This window comes from Brachyhypopomus gauderio, chromosome 3 (genome assembly GCF_052324685.1).
Source record: "Brachyhypopomus gauderio isolate BG-103 chromosome 3, BGAUD_0.2, whole genome shotgun sequence".
NCBI lineage: Eukaryota > Metazoa > Chordata > Actinopteri > Gymnotiformes > Hypopomidae > Brachyhypopomus > Brachyhypopomus gauderio.
This window is the reverse complement of record NC_135213.1, coordinates 4642281-4666918: the sequence shown is the minus strand read 5'-3', so window position 1 is coordinate 4666918 and position 24638 is coordinate 4642281. Positions and strand designations below refer to the sequence as shown.

General features: G+C 41.0%; 2 protein-coding genes across 2 annotated transcripts in view; one reads left to right on the top strand and one right to left on the bottom strand.

Moving 5' to 3' along the window:
- Window positions 1–24638, bottom strand: part of LOC143510048 (transmembrane channel-like protein 2-B) — a 69251-nt gene that overhangs the window by 10274 nt on the left and 34339 nt on the right. The window contains exons 3-5 of the mRNA XM_076999037.1: window positions 1328–1561; window positions 1036–1077; window positions 383–746 (exon numbers count right to left, since the gene is read on the bottom strand). Coding sequence (XP_076855152.1) covers window positions 383–746; window positions 1036–1077; window positions 1328–1370 — 449 coding nt within the window. The 5' untranslated portion in view covers window positions 1371–1561. The remainder of the gene's footprint in view (window positions 1–382; window positions 747–1035; window positions 1078–1327; window positions 1562–24638) is intronic.
- Window positions 18966–22273, top strand: LOC143510041 (uncharacterized). Its single transcript, XM_076999025.1, has 3 exons — window positions 18966–19166; window positions 20209–21430; window positions 22135–22273. The coding sequence occupies exon 2, from the start codon at window positions 20304–20306 to the stop codon at window positions 21414–21416; it is 1113 nt and encodes a 370-aa protein (XP_076855140.1). The 5' UTR covers window positions 18966–19166; window positions 20209–20303; the 3' UTR covers window positions 21417–21430; window positions 22135–22273.

The window sequence follows — 24638 nt, the reverse complement described above, 5'->3', positions numbered from 1 at the left end:
AGTCGCTGCCATTGAAATGAGGTCAGCTAATCTCCAGGTACATTCAGTGCAGTTACAGTACGGATTATCCATTAATATCAGCACAGTTTGGGCTTCGTTCTCCAGTTCATAAAATGGGATGGGTCCATTTGCTTGGTTCAGTGAATGTGGTACAATCAAGAGATGTATGCAGAGAGAGCTGCCCTCACACCTGTCCTTGTTAGTGTAACCTTGAAAAAAAGCTATTCAGACTTCATTATGTTTATTGTAGCACTGTAAGGTACTATAATCCCTTATAGTAACACCTGCAATCTGCTTTGGATTAAACCTTACACTTGGTCCCATGCATTGGCAAACACCTACAATGAAATGCAGAGAAAGCCAGCTCTACAGAATACTGCACCTGCAGGGGGTGCCCTTTCCCCGTTTGTCTTCACCCTTTTCTTTCCTTCCTTTGTAGCTGCCCTTCTTCTCCTTTTTGTTCTCATACTCCTCCTCCTTTCTGCTCCTTCTTCTCCCTCTCATCGTGCTCCCTCTCGGCTCCCCGCTCTTCTCAGATGCGTTCTTCTCGCGGGCCGTCTCCGCCCGCCCGCCACGTCGACGGTCCTCGCCGTCCCTGCCGCTCTCCTTTTTCTTCTTTGCACTTCGGCGCTCGTGAAGGCCCTCGTCCTCCTCCTCCTCCTCGCTGTCTGCTGCCCAGCGCTGTGTGTGTTGACGGGTGGCAGGTTTGGCTTTCTTTCTGGTTTTTGCTCTCTTGTTGTAGTCCTCTGCGCAGAGGGGAGGAATATTCATGCACCTGGTAACCGCATGCTGCCAAACACCTTACAGTTTAGAGAACACCACATGCTGCCAAACATTTTACTGTGTAGTGAACACTACATGCTGTCAAACACCTTACAGTGTAGTGAACACCACATGCTGCCAAACATTTTACTGTGTAGTGAACACTACATGCTGTCAAACACCTTACAGTGTAGAGAACACCACATGCTGGCAAACATTTTACTGTGTAGTGAACAATGCATACATGCTTACATGTTTCAGCATATGACTTACCATCACTTTCGCTGTTAAACTCTGCATCAATATCCATTCCAGCTACGACGCAAAATCAAGAAACAAACCAAAAAACCTTTGGTTCTCTTGGAGTAAACATGCTTTCTATGCTTTCTTTCCTTTAGACTACATTTCCAAAACAGCTACTACTTAGAAATCAAGCTAACATTCAAGTTACTGCAGTTTTAAATAATATCTGATTTTCTTTAAACAGAAACAGTATTAATGCTCATCACTGAGCTACTTACGAAGAGTCAGTAACAATAAATCAAAATTAGCGTGATCGACTTACCATTGATCATATTTATTGCAATGTCGTTTTTCAGACGTGGCATTTTTGGTAGTTAGAGCGTGGGCTCTGGTCAGCCGATTACCTTAATCTGCAGGAGTGTGCTAGTCAAGGCACCTGGGACACACCTGAGTAGCAGGCAACTCTCCTCACGTGACAGGTGCGGCTCTCTACAGCCTGAGCATCAAATGTCTCCTGAGCTCCGACAAATGGCACTGCCCTGGAAAAACACTTGGCCTGGGGGAAATCCCAAACAGAGCACAGGTGAAACACAAAGCACAACAGTCAAAATGAGTGTGTCATACATCCATCAAGGGTCTTTGTGCACATCTAGAAATCCTGCAGTGGCTAATATATCATCAAAGACTATGTTAAAATGGGACTGCTGGATCAGGCCCTTCAGATATTGCGATAGGTAACACACTAATACCCAACATGAGGTCCAAATTAACTATTTCAGCATACATATATCTTTTTCCTTTAGCTGGATTGGTTTCCCGGTCATTGTTTTAATTAGCCGAACACATGTCCGCTTTTGTGAACATAACCTGGCCCTGTGAATTATTGACCAGGAGCTGGACACTCACTCACAAGGTGTGGAGCCATTAAAACACCCATGTCCTGGACTCATGGCCTTGGGAACCTTTTTCACCATAACTCATGACTGTACTCTCCTGGGTCCAGTCATACAGCCCACAAATCGAAATGCTTGAAGGAACAAACTATTATTCTGAAGATTTTATGTGGGGTCAAGCACCTATCTTGCAATGAAGGCTGCAAGATACTGGCTTATGAGCTTAATGTCCATTTGAATATTTATTTTTTTAGATCTGCACAGGAAATCAATTACCTAGATGTATGTTTTGAATGAACGAATGAATGATGTCTTGCTACCTGAGTAGACTACGTTAGGGTGAAGGATGACTATGTAAACTATGTTAACTATGACTTACCCAAATTAACAAATCAGCAAAAGCCCAAATGTCTTAGATTAATAATTCATTATGTCCACTCTTGCATTCTGCACGAGCACATGCAATATTAATGAAACTTTTCTGCCAAGTCTGCAGTGAATAAATGTCAAGATTACATGTCACTGATGGAAAGCTATTGACAAGGCTTTTGATTCCTTTCAAAGAGCTGCTATTGTACCCAACACTTTCTAAGCCCTTGACAGACACCTACCATAAATGCAATGCTAAAACCATTGTCCTAAAACAATGCAGTGGGGGACAAAGGCCAATTTGTCAATCTCATATTTCTTTGTTGGCAAGTCTCCTTTTCCTGTGGAAAAGGAATCTGTGTATGGGACACCATACACCTGCAGAGCACGCAACAGATTTGAAACTACAGCCCACTACACCACTAGTGCTCAGAATTAATTGGCTCGAGTAAGGTATTTACACTAAATGGTTTTTCATCATTGCCTGGTTATCGGGTCATGTGATAGTGATCTGGTCATGTGATCGTGATCCAGTCACCTGACTGTCATAACATTGCATCAGCCTTCTGTATGGAATTAATTAGAACATGATCTGAGATCTTGTAGGCTAATGCAAAATAATATGTGTATATTTAATGTACTTTTATTTTACTTGTATTTTGCATTTGTTCTTTAGACAAGAGAATTTTTTCTAACTTCATATTCATTTAATAAAAAAAAAAAAAACTTCACACAACTATATAAAAAAAAATCATGACGTTTTTCATGAAAAAAGTCCTGAATATTAAGACAGATTATATAAAGTATATGCCATGATAGAAGTATAGCAGGATGCAGAGATGAGTTTATTAGACAACACATTTTACAAGTTTTAATGGCCAAACAAGTGACTAGAGTTTAATAGCACTGAATGAACATGTAACATAGAACGTGTAACAGAAGACTCACAAAGACGACCACGGGACACAATTAACTGACACAATATATACTTAACATAATGAGCACCTCGTGTAACACATTGGACTAACGAGACGGGTGAAAACATACACAAACAGCCACACCCACAGAAAGTACATATATAGATGCAGACTACGTATACACACGCCTAAAGGGTCCAGGGCTGGAACATTACTTATGCAAGAATATTTAAATATACAACTATACAGGGGCTTTCAAAAGTGTTCATACCCCTTGAACTTTTTCATATTTTGTCACACTACAACCATAAACAAATATATTCCATTGGACGAACACAAAGTGGAATACAATTGTGAAGTGGGAAGAAAATTATACATGATTCAAAGCATTTTTTACAAATAAAAAACTGAAAAGTGTGGTGTGCAAAAGTATTTAGCCTTTTCTCTGAATGCCAACAATTGCACTCAGAAGTTGCCAGATGACTGCTAATGATCAAAAGTCACTTTCTATGGCTTCGCCGTACAAAAAGTATGATGTGAAAAAAAGTATGATGTGAAGCTTACACTTCCCACAGTAACTCTGAACTGCCTCTCTCATTCCAGATTCTTTATAGTCAAAGTGTGTGTGCAGAAAAAGTAAGGATGCCTGCTTCCCCAGAAGCAGTTATCAGTTTCCCTGGGATTCAACCTGGGATTCAACCTGGGATTTCCCTGGGAGTTTCCCTGGGATTCAAGAGTCCCACAAGCCAACCAGGCCCGATAGGACTCTTTCTTCAGCATGATGGCCTCCCTTACCCGAGGTGTCCACCATTGAGTTCGGGGATTGCTACCATGACGAGCACCAACAACCTTACAGCCACAGCTCCGCTCCACTGCATCGACAATGGAGACACGGAACAAGGCCCCCTCTGACTCTATGTCTCCAGTCTCCCTTGGGAAGTGGGAGTTAAAGACTTTCTGACAGGTTCCTATGCCAGACGTTCCTAACAAGCCCTCATGATACGTTTGGGTCTGCCAGGTCTCATCCGACATTCTCACCTGCTATCTGATCTAACTCACCAGGTGGTGATTGGTTGTCAGCTCAGCTCCTCTTTATACCCAAGGGTCCAAAACACACGGACGCAAGTCTGACAACATGACTACAAAGTTGATCAACTGTGACCTAAGGTGTCCTGGTGCCATGTGCACTTATGGACACCTCTGTGGTCAAACATGTTCATTATGTAACATGTTCGTTAGACTGTGACAAGCACAGAAGTCCAATAACAGAACACCACTCGGGTTCAGATCGGACCATTTCTCCCAATCACACCCTTCCAGGTCCTACTGGCGTTGCCCACATGAGCATTGTAGTCCCCCAACAGAACAATGAAAACCCCAGAAGGGGCACCTTCCAGTATTTGTCTCCAAGGACTCCAAGAAGGCAGAGTTCTTGGCCCTACCATTTGGCACATAAGCACAAATGGCAGAAAGAGTCCATTCCCCAACCCGCGCAGGGAATTCCCCAAGGCGCAGGGAAGAAACCCTCTTGTCTACCAGGAAAAATCCCAACACACAGGCAGCGAGCTGGGGAACTATCAATAAGCCCACTCCTGCCCTCCACCTTTCACCATGGGCAACTCCAGAGAAGAATAAAGTCCAGACCCTCTCGAGAGGATTAGTTCCAGAACCCAAACTGTGCATCGAGGTGAACCCAACTATATCTAGTTGGTATCTCTCAGCCTTGCAGGCTCCTTCCCAACCATATTTACATTTACGGCATTTAGCAGACGCTCTTATCCAGAGCGACTTACAAAAGGGCTAAGTGTTTAGTCAGAATATGTATCTCTATCTAGTATAGACAGGTTTAAGTCCAAACTACTCGAGCTCAAGCACTGCCATAAACAGTTGCCAGTACTGATACCTAGAAAAAAGACAACAAAATATAAGATTAGACACAGAGCAATACCTAGCAAGACGGAAATACCTACAAGACTAATGCAGTGTGAGTGCAATAATTAGCAATTGTTCCCAGAGCTAAAGTGCAATTACGATTTATACCAATGCTTCAGTAGATTAGTGCTTATAAGTGCTTTACAAAGAGATGGGTCTTCAGTCTGCATTTGAAAACCGTGAGAGAGTTCACTGTTCGGATAGCCATGGATAGCAGTGGAAGTTCGTTCCACCATCTGGACAGAGAAGCATCTTGTCGCGTGTCTTTCATGAATCTTGAGGGATGGCGGGTCAAGCCGAGCAGTACTTGAAGCGTGAAGGGCTCGAGGTGCAAATCGACTCTTGACCATTTCCATAAGGTATGAAGGAGCTGGTCCATTTTTGGCTTTGTAGGCAAGCATCAGAATTTTAAACTGTATGCGAGCAGCCACGGGAAGCCAGTGAAGGGAGCGCAGCAGTGGAGTGACATGAGTGAACTTGGGTAGATTGAAGACAAGCCTTGCTGCTGCATTCTGGATCAGTTGCAAGGGCCTGATGGCCTGCAGAGGAAGACCAGCCAGGAGCGAGTTGCAGTAGTCGAGCCTTGAAATGACAAGAGACTGGACAAGCACTTGGGAGGCCTCCTGAGAGAGGAAGGGTCGGATACATCGGATGATGTAGAGAAAGAATCTGCATGACAGAGTCAGGTTCGTAATATGGGCAGAGAATGACAACTGGTCATCCAGAGTCACCCCAAGATTTCTTGCATCTTTAGACGGAACAATCAAAGAGTTCTCGAATGAGATGGCAAGATCCTGCTGAGGACCTGTAGCTCCAGGGATGAAGAGCAGCTCAGTCTTGCTGGGATTGAGCTTTAGATGATGAGCTGCCATCCATGAAGAGATGTCAGTCAGACATGCAGAGATATGGCTGCAAACCTGAGTATCAGATTGTGGGAAGGAAAACATTAATTGAGTGTCATCAGCATAGCAGTGGTACGAGAAACCATGAGAGGTAATTACATCACCAAGAGAACGGGTGTAGAGTGAAAAGAGAGGTTACGTTCCATGTCCCAAGAGCAGTGTTGGGAACGTTACTTTTAAAAAGTAATTAGTTATAGTTACTCACTACTTGTTCAAAAAAGTAACTGAGTTAGTAACTGAATTACTCTATAATAAAAGTAACTTGTTACCAGGGAAAGTAACTATTTGCATTACAGTTAAAAAATGTATATGCCAATCAATAAGGATTTTTTGAAAAAGCAGTTTTCACAGTCAGTTGAAATGATTAGAAAGGTGTTTAACTTTTTTATATTTATTGCACATCAACAGACCAGTGCAGGATAAAATCCTTAAAAATCCCAAATCTTTGTTAAAAAAAAGCAAAAGTAAACAGTTACACTATATAAAGTCCATCTATCAAATTAAATTAAATTCTATTGAGACAACTGGTTTGTTCACAACAGAAGTAAACTTAACAATAAAACCTCTATTATTAATTAAATAAATCAAATACCCAGTCTGGTAGACATTCAGGAACTTCAAGTATTTTCTTAAATAATGTTTATATCGACACCTTGAAAATGCAAATTTTTCTTCGCCTTGCTCCTGACTTGCCATTTCTGCCTCTTCTCCATTTGTGTCGTGTGTCACTGGTGTGCTTCGGCACGCGTGTAAAAACACTGGCTCTGATTGGCTACCATAACGCTGCTTTACCAATCGCTTACTAACTTGTTAAGTTAAACAGGTGTTACACCGAGAACTGTGACCTATTGAGATCTGTTACTCCTCACTAGCCTGGGCAGGGGTCCGCTCGGATTACTGTTAGTATATGAATATATAGTAACGCACCGCTTTTAATGACCAGTAATGTCAATGGCATTGTAATGACAGGAAAAGTAATTAATTATATTATCCCGTTACTGACAAAATAACGCCGTTATTTTTAACGGTGTTATTCGCAACACTGCCCAAGAGCCAGCTTCAGTAACTGAGGATCACCACCTGATTCACAATGCACTGGACCCCTCGTACTACCTCTCCCACAGGTGGTGCGCCACTGGGAGAGTGGACCCATGTTTCTCCTGTGGGCTATGCCCGGCTGGGCCCTATGGGTAGAGATCCGGCCACCAGGTGCTCGCCAATGTGGCCCTCCCCCAGGCCTGGCTCCAGGGTAACCCTGATTTGGGCAAGGGAGTCCTGCTATTTGTGAATTCCATAGGGTTTTTTGGGATCACACTTTGTCTGGCCTATCACCTACAAGCAATTTGCCTTGGGAGACTCTACCAGGGATCTTGCCACCGACAACCTATCTCCTAGGATCTTGCAGGCACACAACACCCCCCCCCCCCCCCCCCCAACTCGATAAGGTGGTTATACATGGAGGAGTATTGGCAGAATCTTTTGCCACAAATGCAGACTTCACATCTGTCATATCTAGAAACCTGACAATTTTGCAGTACTTCCTCAAAGTGTGGCCGATAAGATTTATAAAATATTTGTAGCCTACTTGTAAATAATGAATGTTCAGAACGTACTAAGGCGAAATATGGTGTCCCACAAGGATCTGTATTGGTTCCCCATACTATTCTCTTTGTATATGCTACCGCTGGGCACAATCATTCGTAAGCATGGTATTAGCTTCCATTGCTATGCAGATGATACTCAGTTGTATGTATCTTCTAATCTGGATAACGTCAATACTACTCAAAATTGAGAACTGCGTCCAGGACATAAAAAACTGGATGGCAATTAATTTTCTTCTATTAAATTCTGATAAGACTGAGGTGTTGATTCTTGGACCCAAAACTGCTAGAAGCAATCGGTCTGATATTCCTCTTACTCTAGATGGCTTTTCAGTAACACCTAAATCTACCGCAAAAAGCTTAGGTGTCACTATTGATTTGGATCTTTCATTTCAGCCCCGTCGACAGGGGGGGACAACCGGGTCTGTTGTCCCGGGCCCCAGGGCCAGGGGGGCCCATCAAAGAGCCCAGCAATTAATTTTTTATTTAAAGTCTATAATTTTTAAATAATCTTGAAATCTTTCATTAATATAAAATTCTGTACTCAAAATAAACTCAATGGCTAAAATATATATGTTTTTTAACCTATCTGCATATTTTCCATTAAGTGCATACACCCCCGCATCCCACTGGAAAATGGTTTGATCCAGCACGACCGTAACCGGCTGGTACCCCCACAACAGCGGGAAATACAGTGGTGGATAGTTAAAGTAAATACAGAAATCTGGAGCGCAGAAAAGAAAGGAAAACATTTACCTGACAAATTTTAATGTTGCATTGTGTTCCAGGTTTGAAAGGTGCTGGAATTTAGGCTAAAGTACTTGAAAATGCTTGAAAGTAACTACTTCGTTTCACAACAAATAGCTGTCTGACTGAACAGTTCTCGTGAAGACGTTAAGATTGGGCGTTTTGAAAATAAACAACCATTAAATAATGTGATAAAAAGCGAATTATTTCGAGTATATGCGCGTCAAGTATATAACCAGTCAGCTGTCAGAAACAGCTTTGATGTGTGGCTATATTATATACTATATGACCTAACAGAAGAATTGTCAAATGACGAAATTCAAATGACGTGCGCCGGGGGGAGGGGGGGGGGGGGCACATTAAACTTTCTTGTCCCGGGCCCTAGCAAGACTGTCAACGGGCCTGGACACACATATATGCAATGTCACTAAGGCTGCCTTTTTCCATTTACGTAATATTGCCAAGCTGAGACATTTACTTTCATTAGCTGATGCAGAGAAGCTGGTCCATGCTTTTGTCTCGTCAAGATTGGACTACTGTAATGGTCTTCTAATGGTCTTCTGGATACTCTAAATAGTCCCTAAAGAAACTACAACTTGTACAGAATGCTGCAGCTAGAGTCCTAACTAGGGCTATAAAATTAGATCATATTAGTCCTGCTCTCTTGGTGTTACACTGGCTTCGGTTAAATATCCAATTGACTTTAAAATTCTTCTGTTGACCTATAAGGAGTTAAATGGTCTTGCTCCACAATATCTGAGCAGGCCCGTAGCCAGCATTGTGATGGGGGGGGATCTTTTTCCCCCAAAAGTGGACTTCATTTGGCTCTCTACTCCAATGCCCCCTAAATACACGAGCACACTTCAAACCTTTTAATTTACACATATTTTATTCATTATAATTTTGTTGTGAGTCTGTTGTTGCTGTCCTTATTTGTTCGTCTGTTGCTCCCCACTGTTAACATAAATTTGAATATAATATAATATATAAAACTTCCTACATCTGTGATGTGACTTCATTGTCTATCTCTCTTCTTCTTCTATGGCTTCTATGACATCAGAACGCTCATCAGCTCCAATCGTCTTGGGTGCATTTTTGAGTACAGATTGACAGCTTCATCCAGATCCAGAGCCATGTCGTAGTGGGTATGGATGAGAGCCAAGGATGACATCCGGTCCTCTCCCATGCTGCTCCGCATGAATGTGTTGAGTCTCCGGAGAGTACTGGCAGACCTCTCACATTCACAGGAGGTCACTGGCAAGGTGCATGCAATTTTCAGGAGTTTGAAGATGTTTGGATACATCATCTCATCACACTCTTTGATAGCTGAGGCACATGAGCTTGGTCTTTGGTGTGATGATTTGGCCTGCCACTTTAACTTCCACCGTTTCAGCTCCTGGTGAATGACCTCTGGTGATGGCAAGTCATCTTGGTACAGAGCAACTGCTTCGGAGATGTCCACAGTCACGTCTGAGTTGCACTGGACAGATGGAATTAGGCCCATGAGCCTTGATGCGGACACAGAGAGGGGACTAAATCTGGACTCAAACTCTGAAATGACATGGTCTAAGAAGGGTAATGCCATGTTCCTGAGATAGTACTCCTTCACTCCTTCAGCGGGTACATTTTCCCTGTGTTTCTGCCTTCCAGCTGCTCTGGGCTGGGTTGGTTCCACGTTGACCTGAGCAGTCATCCTAACTGCTTGTTCGTAGATTCGATTGAAGTCGTCGATGATGTTCTTACGGAGCTCCTTGTAGACAGACTTCACCTCTGTGGTGGAAATTTGGTGATTTCCATTTATGTCAGGCCTTCTTAGCATACATTAAACACATTAGAGATAGGTGTTAGAGATCTTTTTACATATACGTGTGTTAATCATGGCACTGAAGCCATTCTCGTGACTTCAGTAGGCCTCAGATGTGTGTGCGTGTGTTCCCTGGCCTCGGCTGAGGCCTAATCTGATGTTCCCCTGGTGTTCCTAAACTGACCTCGCTGGAGACGCCTAATCTCTACTTGGAAGGGACTACGGCGACACTCAGTCTGTCATGACATCACGAGGATGCTGAGCGTGGAGGGGGCATGCATATGCATCTGTAAAATTAGTGTTAATCATTTCATGTATTGTCCAATCACATTTGGTTGATCACCTCATGTTCACCTCGTGGACACCGTGTGTATTGATGATTAAATGTATAAAGGATGAGAGTTCGGAATGGGGAATTAGCTCTCTCTGTGACAGACACCTGGCGTGTTTGTAACGGAGATCTCAGGGGTTAATCCATGCTCTGTTAAAATAAATCATTGTACTTTATTATCTAACCCAACTGCTTCTGACTGTTATTTTGCTCACCATTTAAGGGTTTCAGGATTTCTAACACAACCTCATCAACCATGCTAAATGCCTCAATGATGTCGAGTGAGGTGCTTTGCAGTTTCACCGTGATGCCCGTCAGGTGGGATAAAACTTGGTATACGGTGAGGAATGTGAGGATGAATCCAAAGTTTTGTAACCCACTTAAGAGACCATAGGCCTCTGCTTTGTACTGCCCCTCCCATCCACTGGTGACATCTTCATTGTACTCCTCTGTATGGAGACCATGTGCCATGACTTCCAGAGCCTTAATAATGAAGACAAAGGCACTGTAGAAGTGACTGTAGGCATCGTGCCGTGCTGCCCTTCTTGTGCGGCTGAGGTCTATCAGGGGCTTCCGCTTTCCAGTAGAATATGCCTCCTTATCTACAACCTCCTTGAGAAGGAGTTCCCTCTTTGGGCTGCTGGTGAAGAACATGACGCTGTACTTCATCTTATCAATCATGTTGCGCACAATTGGAAGAGCACAAGAGCGTGCAATGACAAGGTTCAAGCAATGCCCGTTGCAGTGCATATAAACTGCCTTAGGCACATCCTTTTTTGTCAAAGCTTGAATGCCAACATTTTCGCTGCTGATATTGCTGGCGCCATCATACGCCTGGCCTCGACAGTCAGCAATCTCTATGATGACTCAGCACATCTTTGATCGCGCTTGCAATGTGGTGACCTCTGATCCGTGGCAAAGTACAAACCTCAAGCAGCTCCTCTCTGATATTTAAGGGCGTACTCACACTCGGCTCTGTGATGCGGGCCCGGGCACGGTTGCCTGCCGAAGCACGGTTCGTTTGGCTAGTGTGAGCGCTCCAACCGTGCCCGGATCAGTTAACCGTGCTCGGGCCCGCTTTGAAGAGGTGGGCCAGGGCACGATTTATGTGGACTCGGGCACGGTTCGCTTCTAGTGTGAGCGCTATCCGTGCCCGGGCCCGCTTGGTGCCTCGTCTGATTGGTTCATTTAGCTGAAACTCAAACATGACATCAGTGATGCGACGCTCACGTTAAACAGTCATAGCGGCAAAGCGATTAGCAGACAATCGTTGTGTTAAATTATCGATAAATCTGTGCTTGCACCGTGTTTCTGCACTCCCAAAACGACTCCAAAAATACAATAAAAAGAGAATCGTGAACTCCATAGTGTTGTGCGAGCGCGCTTTTTTTCCAAATAAAGCGGCGTTGTGATGACGTAAGCGTGCTCGGGCCGTGTTGCTGAAGCGAGTGTGAGTGCAGGCCAGAGGGGGAGTGGGGAGGGGGGATAACCGGGCCCCAGCACGGAACCAGCAAACCGTGCCTAGTGTGAGTACGCCCTAAGTCTTTGTCCACAAAGCGAACACACATTGGCATCAGCTCTACACAGTGGGGAACCGTCAGGGCCCTCTACGTCCTCTCAGAGGGCCTAAAATATTCTTAAAACATTATATATATAATTATCCAATTTTATTTTATCTACTTACAGTTTTACAATCGACATTTAAACAATTACAAAAATATAAGCAAATAAAATATTCAACCGTGTCTATTCAATCTGTGTTGGAAGGTGAGGGGTTGAGTGGAAGCCTGTGAGCCTGTGTCTCCCCCTATCAGGACTGTGATGCCCGCTGTTCGTTTACAGAGGGCCTGGCAGTTATAATTTAGCGCAATACCAGTTTCAAATGACAGCAAAATTGACCAATCATATCTTCCCTCTTAGTGGGCGGGCTTAACTGTGTGATAATTTCCGCCCGCTGTGGCGATGCTAGCTGTCGTTAGCCTATCGCCGCTAGCTAGTTTAGATTCGGCCCTTTGACATCCTCATTTACATATTCCGGTTGCGAGAACCACGGAGCTGTGAAACTTTATTTTGTTTGGAAACTTATTTTGCTTAACAAGTTATCTAGTACAAATGTTATTTGAACGCACTACGTGCGTTTCTAAAGCTATACTGTCGTCTCGGTTTTTTCTTTATTCTTTAATGCAGTTTATTAGGAGAGGAAAAAAAAATTCGGGGGGGGGGGGGGGGGGGGGGGGGATGTGTAGCGGGCCCAGGTTTAATGGTCACGGTTCGCTACTGGCTCTACATTATGGGATGTGACCTCATCAGCTAGGACTGTGAACATCTGAGCATGCCTGACCTCTTCCACAATCTTGGCCTGAATCATCTGCTGAAAGCAGTTTCAATAGGGCCAAGAAATTCCCAGGATTGCCACTACAGTGCTGCTGCTCAGCTGATCCTCTCAGTGCAATGCATTGACGGCCACAATAGAGAACAGCCTCTGCAACACACTTGAGAATGTGCCTGTTCTCTTTGATGTTGGCCTCCTTTGCACTGTCCATACGAACTGATATCCGGGTATTAGGGTTTTCATGTGACTGTAAAAACAGTTTTGCTCTGTGGCATTGAGAAAGAGAGTACAACATATGCAGAAAGCGCCATCAAGTTTCATGCTGTAAACCAGCCACCATTCATGCTCCTCAAACCAGTCATACCTGAATGCCCTGTTGTACCCACCAATGAATGTAGTTGGGAAAATGAAAATTTTCGATGGTCTGACGTGATTTTTCAGCAAATTGTACTTTTGGTCATCAGACATCTGACACACAGACATCTGACATACTGTATTTTAATTACTATGGCCTTAGGAGCAACAGGCATGTTGAGAGTAAAATACACCCTACACTGTAAAAAAAAAAAGTGTAAAAAAACTGTAATTTTCTGGAAATGGGGGGTGCCAGAAAATTACTGTAAAAAAAACAGATAAGTACTGTAAATTTAAAAACATACATAAACTGTAAAAAAAACGGCAATTTTCTGGCGCCTGTTTCCAGAAAATTACCGTTTTTTTACAGTTTATGTAAAAAAACAGATAAGTACTGTAAATTAAAAAACATACATAAACTGTAAAAAAACGGTGATTATAACACTTAACATGCAACACTGTCATTTTACAGGAAATATTCCTAAAATTGAATGTGGTCTTTACTCTAGTTCACATTTAATTATAACAATATTGCAGTGTGGTGTAGGAAGGAGAGGTAGCAAACAGATCCACCGCAGCACAAGGTTTTTTTAATTCAAATTGCCTCAACAACATAATCACGCCAGACCCCACGATCACGCAGAAGAGACTTAAATTAGACACAAAACATGAGGGAACGGCAATAACACGACAACACTACACAAACATGGCATAGAATAATTCACACAGTACAACTACATAAATTGATGAAGGGGGACTTAAACCAAGTAATGCACATAATCAAGTACACAATTAATCAACACATGCATAGACATCACATTAACAGAGAACAATACCGGAGTCGCAGGGACTCATGGGAAGTAGCGCCGTCCCCCATTGGACCGACGCTTCAATATAAAAATATATATAACATTAATAGTTAAAATAGTTAATAGTTAAAATGAGCCATAAACTCAGAACTCAAAACACACATTTCAACGCTACGGTTATAGTTAAACTATGATCGGACAGGAATGCCAGACACATGTTCTAGCACTATATGAACCGATAAGAATATATTACGCGTTAACTAAATAAGTTACATACACTAAAAGCTGACAACATTGCAAACACTCATTTGAAGAAACACTCATTTCAAAACTCATACATTTGGGCTGCAGCGGGGTGATAACGAAAGGTTCTTCAAACAATATGCACAACCAGAACAACTCTTCATGCACACTGTGCAGTGGTCCGATTCAAACAGGCCCCACCCCTACCAATCATAAACTTAACATATTCAGTTATCTTTACTTAAAATGGTCATTGCAATGCCTATTTCAGCTCAATAATGATAACAACTAGTTTTATTTAGTAATGGCAATATTTTTTACGAAACATGAAATAATAATGAATGATTACTAAAATAATTTATTAAAACCTAATCCAGGTTTACAGTGTAGATACAGTGATACAGATACAGTGCATATTTAATAGTGGATTGAAAATGAGATGGATCTGGAACGCCTTAACTCTTTATGTATGTTATAAATATAAAAATAAATCACAGTCAAGAACATTTTACTTTTTACTCACTTTTATAACATGAAAATCACATATTTAACATGTCAAAACTTAAATTAAAACATGCATCAATGTTGTCTTGTAATATTTCCTTGAAATTAATTCCAGAAGATTCTATTACTTTGTCTCAATAAGATTAATCAATATTACTTTCTTTTTACAGTTTGTTTAGTTAAAATTATTATCTAAGAATTGTTAAAAAACAGATTTATAATGTATTTAATTTATACAGATTTTTCTTGTTAAATCACATGACATTTTTAAATAAACAGTTTGTTCTGGTAATTGTAATACACTTTCCCTGTCATTTTAAAATACAGGAAAAAACTGTAAAATTTATTGGGAAAAACCTGTAAAAAAACTGTTTTTTTTTTACAGTGTAGCTTGATCATCAGCATTGCAATGTGCAAAGTGACAGAATGTTGTTGTCACTTAACCTACATTTCTTAAAAATCAACTAAAATCCAGATGGGGGGGGGGGGGGGGGTCGAACGAACCCTTCGATCCCCCCTGGCTACGGGCCTGTATATAGCTAGATTTGGCTTGGCAGACTTCATCAAGAGAGAGTTGATACACGTGCTTACTGGGCCGTATGTGTTAATTCAATGAAAGCTTTAATTCAACCACAAAATCAAAGATCTTCATGTTTGGTTCTGGAGCAATAAATATGTGCAATCGAGGTACATGAGCTCTCATTTCATGGGCCATGAAACAGCGTAGGATCTACTAAAACTTATCAAAGTAAGTGATCCTTACTTGTGCTCCACAGTCTTCTTTTCAATGTGTTAACCATTTTATACAATTTGGCAACAATACAAATACATCTCATGTACAAATACATCTCAAATACATGTACTGTCCATGGCATTGAGTTAGAGAAATATTTCAATGCATGCTAAATCCCAGCTAGAGGAAATAAAAATATATTTACTGTGTTAAATCATGTAAAATGTAAAAAAATAAAAATAAAAAACTAAAAAACAACTATGCCCTGTAGAAGGGTTATGTCATGTTTTGAAACATGTTCCACTGTCCTATGCTCTGTTTCATGGATTGCACATGGTTTTATTTACATTGTACTGATGTATTGCCTTTTAGTGGGCATATATACATATGATAAAAACAGGTAGTGTGTCCCAACGTTTTCAATGTTAACATTCAAATTCATATTCAGCATGGCTAGACAAAGTAAGTTGGTTTCATCGGGATAATAAATAGAAAAGAAGGTAGGGGGTTAAACAAGTTTTGTGTGTTTTAAGATACAGATGGCCAGGGGAAAGAAAATTCTGAGCCTTTGTGTAATTAGTTAATTTAATAATTTCATTTATTTCAGTAATTTACCCAAAATGTAATATTTAATAAATTTTATCAACTGCAGGCTGTGAGGATTTTGCTCAAACTATGCCTTAGACATACTTAAAGGCATAGCTGAGTATACATGTTGTTAAATGTATAATGTGTGTATGATTATTTAATTTGATGGTGTATGTCTATCTTTTTATTTCTTATTTTTCAACAAGGAGGTGGAGGCAGAAAACATGCAAGAGGACACAACTGTCACACACAGACTCGTATGTGACTGTCACAATGCATGGAGGTGTCACAGGTTCCCCTCACCAAGGAACTCTTAGCATCTGTGGGTGCAGCCCGGTCAATATACAGACTCTTTCTGGATCAGGAACGAATCAGGAAAGGAAAGGAATCCCAGATGTCTGGTATTAGATGTCAATCAACAGCTATTAACTGTCAATCACCTTATCGCCACACCCATTTAAGTAACACTTAATAACTTCTATAAAATCTGTTTATCATAGAGAAAAACACTGGGAGAGATACTAACGCAATGGGGTGTTATAGAATTGACAACATATAATTGCTCAAAAAACTTATTTTACGTGTAATAAAAATTCAAAGTTTCTCGTCCGGCCCGTTCACTTACATGGGAATGGGCGGGGTTAAAAGTTGTACTGCAGCCAGCCACTAGAGGGCAGCTGACTCACGGAGGCTTCACTTTTCACTTGTGTCGTCCAGTCCACTTATATATACGGTCTCTGTCTAGTCCACTTATATATACGGTCTCTGAGTCTGACAGTCAGAGCAGACCATTCTCTAGAGCAGACCATTCTCTGGAGCAGACCCGCACCGCTCCACGTCCACGCTGCAAATTAACTGCGCATGCCCAAAGCCCCCGCTGATTGACCCCGCCCCGTATTTACAGAGCCGGATGTAAATATAAATGCGTCTTCAGTGTGATACAAAATAAATCACGTAATTTAATTCATACAGTCTCAGTCAGTCACTCTAACATATTTATGGTATTGTTTACTATTTTTTTCTCTCCCACAACGTTATTCTTTTACATCTGCAAAAACACGCATTATGCAAATTAAATAATGACGCCATTTTGTGAGTTTTAGGACAGCCAATAGCGTCTTTCCTTACTGAGGAGTTGGCAACGCTGCTCTTACAGACAGAGAAGAGACTTTGATGAATCCACGTAATCTTTTTACACGAGTATTGCTCCAAATCAATAGCAGCGTTGGTATCGATATTTGGATCGATCCGCCCACCTCTACCTACCATCACCATCGGACATTACAGACCACAGGTTTCCTTATTCTCAATATCAGCATCGGGCGTTTAGTGGAGTTGCGCCCATTGTCGTGTTGGTGTTTGGAAGTGTTGGACTACTGGTTGACCTGTAAGTACTTAACTTAGTAATACGTACCACTAACACCTTTTAACCACATCTTAACCACACTATTTTGTTCGTTCCGTTACCTCACGGTTGAATCTCGTGTCTTGATTAAGTTGGTGGAAAATTCAATGTGTTAAAGTGTTTTTATAATGGATGTTGTAGCGCTAACTAACCCAACCAGATAACGTAGCTACTTATTTGCTACTATACGAATATAATTATATTTGATTATTTTGTTTAGTAGCTCAGTGGTTCCTGTTACAAAGATAAAAGCTTATAGGCTAGTTATTTTGTACGGTTTTATTACAGTAGCTTTAATGTACAATTTAATTGATTTTATGCTGTTATAGTGGATGTATTGTAATGTTACATACATTTGATTTAGTTTGGTTATTCATGGAAGTATTTTTACGTTTAGGTGAAATCATATAGATAGATATATACGGGTGTACTTTTCCTAAGCACAATAACAACATTTGGTAGAAGCTTTGACGCTCCCTCAGCAACTCTTTTAGAAAATGTTTACTATGTATTGTTTAAACATTGTTATTTATCAGTGACAGCCAATATGAGATCAAGTATAAATGTTACTAAAACGTTATGTTGGTGTTTATAAGCTATGCTTTAGTGCAGACAATTGGGACCGGGGGACAATATGCGGCACAGTATAAAATGCCCTTGTACAAAAAAGCTATTTTATATTTCACCAAAAGATGGCAGTAGATCTCGCCTATACTGTAGATCTCAAACATTTTTACAGCTTTTACTGTGCGTTCACACCGAAAGCGATAAAATCGCTCTCCGTCGCCGAGTCGCCAGCGTCGCGTTGGGGCGTGTCCAACATCACGCCTGCATGCAGCACGTGACAGATATGCAAATCACGTTTTTAAAGCAGGACGCAGTATTTATTTTAATCTATTGATTACAGGACACACGATTATAAAGGAGTGCGTGTATAAAACATAGTGTGTGTATAAAACACATATAGTATATAAACCTAAAATGTTTATGTATTTTTTTACTTTTTACCCCAGACCCGAAGATCAAACAGGAATTAAAAAAATCATAACCAATAATCGGGTATACGCTAATTTATTGCAGATGTTTTTTAACAAATGAACAGTATTCCCTCCAAAAATAAACATTTTGTACTGTAAATAAACAGGGACACATCGTAAAGTGCGGGACATCCAGAGACAGCCTCCTCCATTTTGCAATCGGAACAAATAATCAGTAGGAACCAAAGTCAGAGGTGCGGTTTCGGAGGAGGGAGCAAACATACTTTCTGATTGGTAGTCGCCGCCGCGCGTCACTGCTCATTTGCATAAAGTTGAGCCAAGCTCAACTTGTTCGCGTCGCTCGAATCGCTCACTTCGCGTCGCGTCGCTGGGTGTCGCTCACTCTCATTGAAAATGAATGACTTCATGTCGCTCTCGTCGACTTCATGTCGCTCTCGTCGACTTCGTGTCGCTCTCGTCGCTTTCGGTGTGAACGCACAGTTACAGATAAGAAATGGCACGGAGATATATGTTGAGGAACAGTTTGAATAAACTAGATGTGTTAGATCTACACCATGTGTGCATGTTTTACTTTTTATGTCATTTAAAATAAATGTGAAGTGTGGAAATTTAAAATTATTTCATTCTAATCTTTTTCAGTCCAACAGAAATATTGAAGAACTTGTCTTAACAGTGAGAGATTTGAGATCTTCTGAAGAGGTGAGTTATATTTTAAACCTGTGACTGATACATTTCTCAGTATAATCCAGATAAACAAGCAACAGTTTAAAGCACACACAGCCTACAGGTAGCCTGTAGGCCCAATTGTACCTATTGGATTTGGATACATAATGCAGCCTTTGTTGTTTTTGGGTCTTTGAACAGACTCCCAATCTCAATACACAGGCTGGGTTATACATCCTTTAACACAGTATTAATACAGTATCTCCCAATCTCATTATACCCACATAGACAGAGTTATAGACCCTTCTGAACAGGACAGTAACTCTGCTATGGAGTATAATAGTGCCAAATCTCACACAACATACATACACAACATATTCCACAAATATACTATTTGCAAGCAAACATCACATGATTTTCAAATGAAAACCACGACTTACAACTATTGCATTTTGTATTTGTAAATTCATATGTGAGCAAATGCACAGTAACTTTCAATACATCACACTACACGTACAAATACGTACGTACAAAATATGTCCTTTGTGGATCATGTGACTTTTTACACACTTTTAACAGGAGTGCTTTCTAAAGAGGCCATCATCATTTTTACCTTTAATCTACCTGGAAATGTGGCACATTGAGTAATATGTGTGCACAGGTGAATTTTCTGTGATATGTTGGTGCTGCCCATAGATTAATTCTCTGATGCACAATAATTTAAAAGATCAAATCACACTGCTGGAACTCATAAGGAGCTTCAACAGACCAAAGCAGCTCTGCAGCACCATGAGAGAGAAAGGAAGGAAAAGAACAACTTTGAAAATAAAGTTGATGAACCATACAAAATAAAAGTCCCTATAGACTGGCACATAGAGTGGCACTGAACCTAACAGAGAGAGACACGTACCACAACATAGACAAATGTTTTCATTTTAGTGAAGTAATGAAGCCTAGCACTGTCTCCTGATGGTATTTAGCATGAATGTCTTTAGCATTACGCAGAGCCCAAATGGTTCTTTGTCATGATTGTTTCGTCTTCACCTTACAATGAATTTGCACTGTCTTTTTCCTTTAGGAATCAATGCTGTCCACTTTCCTCAACACGTAAACTTTACCTACATAAACACATTTATCTGTGAGTAGTATGTCAGACTGCTGAAATCAGTAAACATGGAAAAGGAAAAAAGCTACAACTGCTTAGAGTGTGGAAAGAGTTTTACTCAACAGAGTAATCTTCAACTGCACCAGTGCATTCACACAGGAGAGAAGCAATATCACTGCTCAGAGTGTGGGAAGAGTTTTACTAGACAGAGTAATCTCAAAAAACACCAGCGCATTCACACAGGAGAGAAGCCATATCACTGCTCACAGTGTGGGAAGAGTTTTACTCAACAGAGTAATCTTCAACTGCACCAGTGCATTCACACAGGAGAGAAGCCATATCACTGCTCAGAGTGTGGGAAGAGATTTACTCAACAGAGTAATCTCAAAAAACACCAGCGCATTCACACAGGAGAGAAGCCATATCACTGCTCACAGTGTGGGAAGAGTTTTACTCAACAGAGTAATCTTCAACTGCACCAGCGCATTCACACAGGAGAGAAGCCATATCAATGCTCAGAATGTGGGAAGAGATTTACTCAACAGGGTCATCTTCAACTGCACCAGCGCGTTCACACAGGGGAGAAGCCACATCACTGCTCAGAGTGTGGGAAGAGTTTTACTACACAGAGTAATCTTCAACTGCACCAGCGCATTCACACAGGAGAGAAGCCATATCACTGCTCAGAGTGTGGGAAGAGTTTTACTAGACAGAGTAGTCTCAACGATCACCAGCGCATTCACACAGGAGAGAAGCAATATCACTGCTCAGAGTGTGGGAAGAGTTTTACTAGACAGAGTAATCTCAAAAAACACCAGCGCATTCACACAGGAGAGAAGCCATATCACTGCTCACAGTGTGGGAAGAGTTTTACTCAACAGAGTAATCTTCAACTGCACCAGCGCATTCACACAGGAGAGAAGCCATATCACTGCTCAGAGTGTGGGAAGAGTTTTACTGCACAGAGGAGTCTTCAACTGCACCAGCACATTCACACAGGAGAGAAGCCATATCACTGCTCAGAGTGTGGGAAGAGTTTTACTATACAGAGTAATCTTCAACGGCACCAGCACATTCACACAGGAGAGAAGCTATATCATTGCTCAAAGTGTGGGAAGAGTTTTACTAGACAGAAAAATCTCCAGCAACACCAGCACATTCACACAGGAATGAAGCCATAACACTGCTCAGTGTGGTAAGTCAGAAACTTCTAGCTACAGTTCTAGCTTACTGTACATTTTCTGCTTTGCACTAATACTGCACTGTATTAGTACAGAATGAAGCATGTTGGACAGACTATATGTGATCTGCAGTAAACAGTAGTGGGAGACTCTGAGCACAGACGTTTGAACGTTTCCTCATCAGTCATGAATGATTTTAGTTTATTTATGTTTTCACTCTTCATTGCCAGCAGGCTAAGTGGAGTATTCACATGCATCAGTGTCCCTGCTTGGTTAAGAATGATGTCAGTTTGTTAGTGTAAATATGGGTCGGCACATAAGAGATAGTAGTTGGTAATTGGAACATGACAAACGTTACCGGATAACAACACAGAGGTGAATATATGAAAAACCACATATACAAATATGCCCCGTACCCCCAAAAATGTTTTGGTACCTCTGAGGATTCTAGGGGTGTCACCAGGGGCACATGAGCCGGAACAGGTCCTACCACTGTATTGCTGTAGACACTTGTTAGCAGGTCGGGGCTGCATTGTACAGACACAGACACTCGTCGGCTGGCCTTTGATTTGGAGCAGTGAACTGTAGGCTCGTATTGAACAGCCATATTAACGTACTGCTGCTCTGTCCTTGTAGCAGGTCTCTTGGTAGTTGGGGCTGTGGTAACCTACTTGGGTACTGGTGCCTGTGCTGAGACTTCCTCTCTTGTGTGCTCTAGGTGGAAAATGAACTACCTCGGGAGCAGAGAATGCACCAAATTCAAAATCAACCGTGGATCACTATAAAAAAAAAAAAACTTTTTTACAGGTTTTTCCCAATGAATTTGACAGTTTTTTCCTGTATTTTAAAATGGCAGGGAATGTGTATTACAGTTACCAGAACAAACTGTATTTAAAAATGTCATGTGATTTAACAAGAAAAATCTGTATAAATTAAATACATTATAAATCTGTTTTTTAACAATTTGTTTGATAATTTTAACTAAACAAACTGTAAAAAGAAAGTAATCTTGATTACTTTCAAAGTAATAGAATCTTCTGGAATTTTACAAAAAATATATTTTGTTATGGTGATATATCACTGTCAAATACATTAAAAAGCTGTTAATAAAATGCATAATTGCAAGGAAATATTACACAGGGTTCCCACGGGTTCTTGAAATCCTTGAAAGTTTGTGAATCTGAAAAAATAAGTTCAAAGGCCCTGGAAAGTTTTTGAAAACAGGCATAAAAGACAGCCGTCCTTGAAGGCCCTTGAATATTTTAGGGAGTTTGACCGCAATCAAGGAATAATAGGGCACAGTTGGTAAGGAAGTCAATATTTAGAAAAGATTGCTATGAAAAAGATTGTCATATTTTTCAACAAAAGGATGAGAAATTTAAAACATGATCTGATATGATAGTTGTTATAAAGATTTTAAGAAAGTCTGCAAAGTGATAACTTTAGCATTGATTAAATTAATCAAAAATGTCATTTTATATTCAGTTGACTGTTTCGATCCCCGTGTTAAAAGTGAATGACTGTAACTTAAATTATCACTGATGGTATGAGACAAAAGATATAATAGAGATTATTTCAAGAAACATCCTAATACAAATTATAAAACCACAATGGCTTGTCATGGCCCATATCTTCTAAAGTAAAAGAGACTCATTTCAAAATAATAAATAAGATATATCCTGTAGCCATGTGTGTTAGAAATTCTGAAACCCTTAAATGGTGAGCACAATAAAAAGTCAGAAGCAGTTGGGTAAGATAATAAAGTACAATGATTTATTTTAACAAAGCATGGATTAAACCCCTGAGATCTCCGTTACAAACACGCCAGGTGTCTGTCACAGAGAGAGCTCAGAGACCCCTCTCCAAGAGATCCCTGTTCCAAACGCACAAGGCGTCTGCAAAAGAGAGCTAATTCCCCATTCCGAACTCTCATCTTTTATATGTGTAATCATCAATACACACGGTGCCCACGAGGTGAACATGAGGTGATCAACCAAATGTGATTGGACAATACTTGAAATAATTAACGTTGATTTGACAGATGCGTATGACGCATGTCCCCTCCACGCTCAGCATCCTCGTGATGTCACGACAGACTGAGTGTCGCCGTAGTCCCTTCCAAGTAGAGATTAGGCGTCTCCAGCGAGGTCAGTTTAGGAACACCAGAGGAACATCAGTTTAGGCCTCAGCCGAGGCCAGAGAACACACGCACAGACATCTGAGGCCTACTGAAGTCACGAGAATGGCTTCAGTGCCATGATCAACACACGTATATGTAAAAGATCTCTAACACCTATCCCTAATGTGTTTAATGTATACTAAGAAAGCCTCACATAAATGGAAATCACCAAATTTCCACCACACATGTTTCTTGAAAGAAGATTTAAACTTGATGTGGATTCATTTGCCTTTTGAAAATCAGAAGATGAATCCCAGGAGCATTTGTTTTTTCATGTAAATATTCACAAAGTTTTTGCACAGACACTAGAAACTGGATTAATCTCAAATTTAACATTCTTTCTTTTCATACCATTTTACTTTATGCAGAAAACTTAAGTTCAGATTTCTGATGCCATAAATAGTCGTACTTTTAGCAAAATACCACATTCACTAAGTGGAGTGGTTAAAATCATTCTTTTCTCTTTGTGAATAAATTAAATTCATATTACTCTTCATTAAGTAGATTAAAAAACTTGTGTAGCCGCTTTACGTGAATGTCACCTTCTCACAGGTGCATTGGTAAATTGCCAGTCATTTCGAGTGTGAGTGAAGTTTTCGTTGAATCAGCGCTTAATGTCATGCACAGAAAATTTCAGGATGCATGTCTTGAAATGACATTCAGTCTTTTGAATTTGCATTGTATTAACATGGTTTTGTGATAACATATTCAGGGATAACAGTAGGTAAATGCTGCCAGGTGCAGTCCTTGAATTTGAGGAAGTAGGTCCTGGAAAGTCAATTAAAGGTCCTTGAATTTGATGTTAACCAAGGTGTGGGAACCCTGCCTCCCTCTGACGATGCAACCCCAAGACCAGTGAAACCTCCTTCTCCTCCTCCTCCGAAGCGCCCGGTCAGCCCAGTGGCGTCGCACGTGATGTGCAGGATGCGACAGATGGATCAAGCTGAGAACTGATGGTCTGTGACAGCGAGTCGTCCCTGCCCCCGCCTCCAGAGTTTCCGGCAACAACCAACGATCAGGTTATGTGCCCAATGGTGGGGGTG